Here is an 8973-nt window from a genome sequence, read left to right as displayed (position 1 = left end):
TTAATGTTGTCAGGCGCTCTCACCCGTTTGCCCCATATGTTCCACTCTCCCTCGCACGCGCTGGTTTAGATGTAGTGTAAATGAAAGGCGTGTTTTATTGCACTGGCTTCATACTGTCATTCATCTCCAGAGCCACTTGTGTAATCAGTGAATCGCGCGCGCTGTGTGAGCACTAAGGTGAGAAAGCAGAGGGAGGAGTTTAAACTTGCCCGAGGCTTTGGCAGCCGAGCCGAGTGACTGTCATCCCTCCCTCGGGGTTATATGTGGACGCTTGCGCTGATTTCTCCTGCTCCACACAGCAGATCTGTGCGCTCGGAGGTGTCGTTCAGGAGCTCCGGCTCTCTCTTCTACCGGACCGGACACCCGTAACCATGGTAGACACCTACTAAAGCCATCACGGAGAGATACGCGTTTGTACCGACTATGGCTGTAGACGGTAAGCTTAAACCAGTTTTTATGTGATTCATAGTACAGTCACATGCGAACGATGTCCCGTTTAGTGACATGCATTGCAGTAGACAATACTTATGACTCCTGCTGTGTACTGTACTATACTATACTGGACTGAAGACTAATATTTTTGTCTACTAATACCTACTCTACTATAAATTAACTCTTTACACTGTTTACACAATATTTACAGTAGGCCTACTATTTACTAATTTCTTCTTATGCTAATTCTTTACAGTATAAAATATAATGTTAACATCATTGTCTACATCCAATTTCACTTTTTTTTTAAATTTAAGAATATTTTTAACTTAGGTCTCATCAATAATTAAATTCAAAGTGGTAAAAAACTTTTTCAATTTGGCTATTTTTTTATACAGCAATTCTTTAGACTATTGTTTTACTATTTACTCCCTATACTATGGTGTACTACTATAAGACCATTATTTTACTATTTACTTTTTTTCTGCATCCTGTGATGCTATTTATATGCTTTGCTGAATGCCATGCGCATGTTTTGGTTAGAAAGTTGGTGATTGGTGAAGCCTCACTCACACATTGTTGGTTTTTCTGATGTATTTCTGCCCATCATGTTGACATTGTGCTCAACCCGCTGAAGGAAATGTCAGCTAGAGTTCATGGGTTTGCAACTGGACATAAATATAAAGTCTACCTGACATCCTACATGATGAATGAAAACATTCACACACATGCTTACAGTGATCTCAGGGGCTTTTATGTAATTGTAAGAAATATATGTTTTCCCTTGGCCCCAGGCAATTATATGTAATCATAGTATATCTGCAGCGCTCAGCGTGGTGCTGAAACGGACAGCAAGACCTTGCCTCACTTTATCTTCTTCTTATCATGTCCTTTTCCTAATTCTTTCCTCTTTCACGTGAGTGATAGTGTAGATTCAGTAACTTCAAAGAATAGTTCATCCAAAAATGAAAATTAGTTTAAAATGTGCTGACTCTCAGGCCATCCAAGATGAGTTTGTTTCTTCATCAGAACAGATTTGGAGAAATTTTGCATTTCATCACTTGCTCACCAATGGATCCTCTGCAGTGAATGGGTGCCGTCAGAATGAGAGTCCAAACAGCTGATAAAAACATCACAATAATCCAGAAGTAATCCATACCACTCCAGTGCATCAATTAACATCCTGTAAAGTGAAAAGCTGCGTGTTTGTAAGAAACAAATCCATCATTAATACGTTTTAAATTTAAAACATTGCTTCTGGCCAAAATAATCCATAATCCATAATAATGCTTTCTCCAGTGAAAAGGTCAATCCTCTGTTGTTCTCTCATATCAAAATCCAACATATTTGTTTAGGACTGTTTTTGCTTGTAAGTGATGATTCTGTGCGTATTTCTCTACTGATTCAGACAAGACTGGAGAAAGCAATATTAGGATAAAGGACTCATATTTTAGCCAGAAGCAACAGTTTGAAGTTAAATACATCTTAATAATGGATTTGTTACACAAGACATTAATTGATGTACTGGAATGGTGTGGATTATTGTGATGTTTTTATCAGCAGTTTGGACTCTCATTCTGACGGCACCCATTCACTGCAGAGGATCCATTGGTGAGCAAGTGATATAATACTACATTTCTCCAAATCTGTTCTGATGAAGAAACAAACTCATCTATATCTTGGATGGCCTGAGGGTGAGTACATTTTCAGCAAATTTTCCTTTTTGAACGTTTGTACCCAGAATAGGATGTCCTTTATATAGAATTATGTTGTGCTCCCTTTGAGCAAAAACTTGCATTTGCAAACAAATTGCATAATCATAAAGTCTCCCTCAAGGAATGTTAGATAATTATGTTTATTCAAACATGTTTTTTTTTACCCAATTAGGATGGCTTGTTTTAATTAATGTTATATTCAGTGAGCAAATTATTATCAATGTTTAAGCACGTTTTCTCAGCCATCCTAAGAGAAAGCCTGATATGAGAGTACACAAGAGGTTTATTTCGAGGAACCTCATATTTGCTTTCAAGCCGTTTGATTAAACAACTCAATTACACTTCAGAGAACTGATTGTTTGCTTTAATATCTTCTAATGCACAGATATTGCCATATCATTTTCTGGTTACAATACAGTTATTGCCTGGCAAGGTTTCATTTTATACAAGCTGTAATAAAAAGATTTCCAGAATAACACTGGTTTCTGATTCACATGAAGCATGTTTGTGTCACTGCTCATATAAAGCTTCATCAGATCTGGGGAGGCACAGATGTTGGGTTAACCCCCACTCGCCCTGTTTCACACACCCGGCAGCTCTGAACCAATCCCAGCATGCAGCACGAAGACTGGGCTGTTTTCCTGCTACCTTAGAGACCACCAATGCATTAAGTGCATGGACACATGCGTGTCACTCATTCATTCATGCACACAGATGGATTAGAAATGCTAGACCCACAAGCTCTACTCACGGATGCTAACCACACGCACAATGTCTGAAAAAAAAAATAGAAAGAGAGAGTGAACGAGCAGTAGCGATAAAAAGAGAGTAATTTCTGGTCCATTTTGCTCAGATTGACATGCAGTGGGTGACGGGAGTGTATATTTTGGCTCAATGTGTTATCAGCAGAAGCGATTCCATGCTTGACCAGTCTGTCAACACCACTGAATGTTTTTTTTCTGTGACTGGTAGACATTTGCTTTTACTCTGTCTGTCATTTGAGAACACAAAAAATGAATTTCAAAAACGTCGCCTAGCAGACGTTTTTGCTACTTTTTTAATGGAAATAAATCTCGTGTGTCATATTCTCCACTTCCCAAAAATAAAGAATTAAAAAAGAAATAAATAAACAAAGCAAGCATATCTTTCACATTTACATTTAGTCATGTTGTTCATTTATTCTTTCACCTCAACTGCTGAGAGAAGAACAGCTTTTCCATCATATTTTATAATTATTTTAACTTGGTCCATCAGTTTATAAAACACAAAAACTGAATGCACTTATAATGAAAAGTCTATATGAAAGCAGTCAAAAAAAAATCTGTTTGAAAAGCAGAAATGTGAAGCTTGTGCTATATTTGTGTTTTAATGCTTATTTTAATTCTGTCATGTGTGTTATTTTAGCTATAAAGTTGTTTAAATCATCATTTTAACTGTGGGATACGTTTATAAGTATATTAATAAAGGTTTATACATTTTATAAGTAATATTATACGTAACAGTGGGACTACTTTTATACAGTTCATTGAAAGACTGGATACTAGTGATGCACCAAAATGATTTTTTACCGAAATACTGAAAATGAAATTACATTTTGCAGAATAACAAAATTCAACAGAAAGTTAAATTACATTTGGGTAACTGAACGTCTTTCAGAAATATGAGAAATAAACTCATGTTTCACAATTCTGAGTTTAGATCTCGCAATTCTGTTTTTTTTTTTTTTAATTATGTAATTCTGACTTTTTCTCAGAAAAAGAGGATATCTCTTTATATCTCGAAATTCTGACTTCATATTCTGAAATTCTGAAAAAAAGTCTGAATTGTGTGAAAAATGTCAGAATTGTGAAATAAAAAGTTGCAGTTACCTTTTTTCTATTTACAAATGGAAATAGGCTTCCATACAAAACAGATGCTGACACAGTCAAAACACGCCATTGCAAAGTGATACAGTAATTAATATTGGCAATATTTTCAATTGTCATCAATATTGAATACAAAATGTTAGAAACCAATTTCACCTTACTGGTCTCATTTTATCATTTATAACATTTACATTCAAAACGGTTTGTATTTTAAGTTTACCCAATATATATTATTGCCTTGTCCTATAGACTTACGTAAGTGAAATACACAATTTTTGTTTGAAAAAAGTCTAAATTATGTCTGTGGTAATGGACAGTATGTCACAGATGCTGATAATAGAGATGAACTATTATTGAACCCTGAACATTCCTTTAACAATGCTCCCAAATCTGTTCCTTTAGTAGCTTTTGTCCTAAAGCCTCTTGATCTTGTTTGTACTCAGTGCATTGTAGGTCAGATTAAATGAATCTCGGCCCAACCACATGACCGAAGTTACATCCCTGTGAACTGATTCTCACATGAGCGAATGAATAAAAGAAGAAAAGGAGGTGAAATGAAAGGAAGCTACTGTTTTCTTTAGCCACATAAACATGGTCTTTATTAGCTTTCTCTCACATGTTTGTTAAGGAGGGGCTCTTAACAGCTATTTGGTGTCCTGCGCAAAAGTTGGCTCTGGAGAGCTTTTGAAATGTGATCCTGTCTCAAATGGCGTGGAATGTGTGTGTGTGTGTGTGAGTGTTTAGGCCAGCATCATTGTGTCCTCACAGGCATTGTATCCACCTTAAACCATCCATCCATCCGTCCCTTTATCCCTCATCCTTTTGTATCATAGCTTTTAGAAGCAGACAAAGGATTTTGCTCAAATGGATTTTGTGTGTGTTTGTATTTTTGTAGAATATAGCATGTTTGATCGGTCTCTGTGCATTTTCATTATGTTTTTACGCTGCTGTGTGTGTGTTTGGGTTTTAATTCTCGTTCTGTTGACCTGTTGGTCTTAATATCCTCTTACGGTGTCATCACAGTTCACACAGCATCTGTGCTGACATCAGGGGAAGAGAAAGTAAAAAAAGCTTTGCCTGCTTTTTTTCTTGTAGTGATCCATTTATATGATAAAAGATTTTCAAATGAAAAGACGTCACTCTCCGTGCATCATAGGTTTAATGTTTGTTGTACATATTTGCACAGCTGGCATTGGTGGATATTTTTGTGTCTGACTTTGATCTGGTTAGACAGTTCGCCATCAGGTGCATTCACACCCACTCTAGTCAAAAAAAACTGAGTGTGTACAGGATTGACAGAATTTACATCAGAATTTGGAACCAGAATCTCATGGAGTCAAATAAGAATCCTTTAAGAATTACTCTATGAAAAATTTAAATCTTGCTGGATAATTATAATTTGTTCCAAAATCAGACTGTATTTCTATAAGCAATCCTTCAAACATTTCTTTAGGATTCTCTTCCTTTCTGGGTGGTTGAGTGTTCTTGGTTGTCAGAAAGTTGATATGTGGTTTCTAGAATATTGCTATGTTTTAGGGCTCTGTTTACACCTGGTATTAAATGGATAGTTCACCCAAAAATGTAAATTACCCTATGATTTACTCACCCTCAAGCCATCCCTGTTTCAAGTCTCTATTACAGTATATTGTGTTCCTTCCTTCTTTGTAAATATGTTTTTTAACCATATTATCTTAAAACTATAAGTCTGATTACTTAGAAAAGTAATCCCACACCCCAACAATGTTGGCAGCACAAACGGTTCAGGTCGAATTTAATATTTCAAGTTAGAAGTTTGCTTCAATCCCTAACTCTAAAAATAATCCTTAAAAGACACCACTTATAAATATGAATGAATTGTGCTGAAACCTCTTGTTTGATTTGTTTAAAAATGATACAGTTATGGCGGAACCTGGAGATCCGGTTTACTGCTTGCTGATGCCTTTCACATTCTAATCAATAAGACTGTATAGATCACATGCTTCATCCATATGCTGCCTCATTACGGATCAGCACTACACTTCTGAGATTTCCTATGAATAATAGTGGGATTGAGGGGGATGGGGAGGAAAAGCAAGGGGGAGGTGTCTAATAAACATTCACTCGTCAATCCCTGTGGACTTTAAACAGATTGATCAAGCGTTGAAACCCGGGAGGGATCAATTTGGCTTAAATCAACAAGCATCTTTGTGAAAATAGGCAGAGAGTAAGAAGGAGGCAGAGAGATGGCTGAAGAATGGAGAAGAAAGGTCCATTTCATTTGCTGGGAGTACTGATGGCTGGGTCGACCCGTGAGCTACGGATAATTGCTCTTGCGGAGGGCAGAGCTTTATACCCTCAACATCCCGAGTGTTCTCATCTGCGTTCTCCCCCCAGTGTTACCTAATTTCTTCAGTACTGTGGTCACTCTTGATTTTTTTAAATGGCTGGTCTGTCAGCTCCTCTCATCCTGTTGTATTAGCAAGCGCACGGGCCCGTGTCCAATATCTCGCCGTTAATTAGTGCTCTGCGAAGAAAAGAAATGCACGATTGGGAAAGATATAGGATGAAAGAGGAGGAGGATGTTGAAGAAAGAGACAGAGAGAGAACTGGAGAAAAGATAATAGAAACCGCTGAGAGGGTTCTGCTAATTAGCGATAATGCACTTGGTTTGAATTTGATGGAAATTGATGGTCTCATGTATGCTAGTTAGTAGTTGCTTTTCCAGAGCATCTCAGAGCAGTGGTTCCTAACCAAGGGGCCGCAGGATGACTTAAACCTATTTAAATTAATAAATTATATAAAAATAATCAAATTCAAATCTAATTTAAAATGCTAAAAATAAGCACATAAAATCAAGATGTAAATTGAAATTGTTTATCTTTTTTCCCCCCTCAATTCCATTTTTAGGGGCCAAGCACCAAAGGTATCCGATTGTTTTCTTCTTCTTCTTCTTCTTCATCTTCTTCTTTTTCTGCTTTGGGTGTCTATAGAAGTACATAGAACCGCTTGTGGGAAAGTTATGAAATTTGATAGATAGACAGTCTGAATACAGATACAGAATATTAAGCCGGGCTCACATTGTGTGATTTTTTAAAAGTCCTTTAGGATTGTACTTGTCTGACTGTACGAACATGATGATCATGTCACACTGTGGGATCTCCGTTGTCATTAATGTCAGACTGTACGACAGTCAAGACGTGTTAAAAACGGGTGCGTGCAAGAAAACTTGTCTGGAGTTTTACCTTATCAACCCATACACGTTCAGTGACTACGAGCTGCATTGCACGGGGGCTGTAATGTTGACTATCATTAAAAGTATATGAATGGCAGCAATACCGGCGTATTTAAGAAGAATAGTGTAAGCAGCACTACACACCTACATGAAAACAGCAGCGCAACCAGTGTTTATCATAGCAAAGGCAACGTATGATATGAATTCCGTGAGTGGAGGACGAGAGCGCCGGAGTTTATGCGGTTAGAAGAAATCTCTAGCATTAATTCTGATCATGGCTTGTCTTGAAAAACAGAGACAGTTTGATGTTCGTCGGAGGAGAAGTCACACTGCAGGACTGTGCGCCAAATCTTCTGACACTGCCAGAAGTTCGTCAGAGATAAAGTTAGAGGTAAAGTTTGATCGCAACGGCCATTAATCGGCTGTCGGTGAACATGTCAAACTAATGATCAAAGACTACAGATTTTAGCCTAGGATTATAGGAATCTTTTAGGATTTTCAAAATTTGTCTTAGACGACCGAATCGTGGCCAAAATCGCACAGCGTGAGCCGGGCTTTAACCATAGCAAATTTGGAGTCTCTATCTCAAACTCTCTAGCGCCACTAATAGGTCAATTTTTCGGCTAATAACTTTTGGACCTTAAGGTCTAGAAGCAAAATTCTTTGTTCTTCTTCCTTGGCTCATGCCAAGACGAATGCATACCAAATTTTTAATTTCTACAGGTCAAGATTTTTTGCAATTTTGAATTTAGTACAAAATCATCTTTTTTCGAACTTGTCCTAGACAGTTTGTCTGATTTTCAACAAAATTGTTTCAGATCATCTTTAGACAATGCTGGCAAAAAGTTCTCAAAAGATTTCTGATAGACCAAACTGTTCTCGTAAAGCGTGTTAACAAATTTGACAAAATTCGCACAAAAATAGACATGAGGCTGTATTTTCACAATGCTTTAGCAGATTCTGACCAAACTTGGTATGTGTTATAACAAGTATGACCTGAGGGAACGTGTGTAGTTTCGGCACAGCATCATCTACTGGTCAAAATATATTTAAAAAATTGACATTACTGATTATAACTTCTGACCAGTTTGGCCAAAAATCATAAGGTTGATCTCATTAGATTCTGAGTGGCATACCGAACTAAACGATACCCAATTTTCCTATGTCAGCCATTTTGGGCATTTTGTAGTAAAATGCTGGGTGTTTTGTAGTAAAAGGCTGTATCAACAAATGTCTTTAACAGGGGTCTCCAATCCTGCTCCTGGAGAGCCATACTGCGGAGTTCAGCTTCAACCCGAATCAAACACACCTGTACCAGCTAATCAAGGTGTTCAGGGCTACCTAATTACAGACAGGTGTGTTGAAGCAGGGTTGGAACTTAAGGCCCTGTCCACACGAACGCGGTTATTTTTCTGATTGGCCAACATGGCTTTACGGTTGAAATTATATCACCACCTGTTGGTTTGGCATGCTCTTGACAGTGCTTCATAGCATGCGTTTGCGTTTTCATGTGGACGGAGATTTTTTTTAAAACGGAAGAAGGAAAAACTCCCCGTTTATAAAAATACCCGTGTACGTGTGGACATGGCCTAAGTCTGCAGGAAGATACAGGTAGTTCTCCAGGAGCAGGGTTGGAGATCCCTGGGGCCTCATGTATAAAACTTTACGTAGATTTCATCCTAAATGTGTGCGTACGCACAAAAGCTGGATTTTGCATACGTACAAAAGTTTTCAGATTTATAAAGCCATG

The 8973-nt window shown here is 37.6% G+C and overlaps 1 protein-coding gene across 1 annotated transcript in view; it reads left to right on the top strand.

The window, feature by feature from the left end:
• Positions 1–236: 236 nt before the first annotated feature.
• LOC107723130 (sterile alpha motif domain-containing protein 10-like) overlaps positions 237–8973 on the top strand; it is an 81860-nt gene continuing 73123 nt past the window's right edge. The window contains exon 1 of the mRNA XM_016531657.1: positions 237–436. Within this exon, the coding sequence (XP_016387143.1) occupies positions 424–436 (13 nt within the window). The 5' untranslated portion in view covers positions 237–423. The remainder of the gene's footprint in view (positions 437–8973) is intronic.

Source organism: Sinocyclocheilus rhinocerous, unplaced genomic scaffold (genome assembly GCF_001515625.1).
Source record: "Sinocyclocheilus rhinocerous isolate Xijiao unplaced genomic scaffold, SAMN03320098_v1.1 scaffold2831, whole genome shotgun sequence".
Lineage (NCBI taxonomy): Eukaryota > Metazoa > Chordata > Actinopteri > Cypriniformes > Cyprinidae > Sinocyclocheilus > Sinocyclocheilus rhinocerous.
The sequence above is the reverse complement of the archived record's forward strand: the minus strand, read 5'-3'. Positions and strand labels throughout refer to the sequence as shown.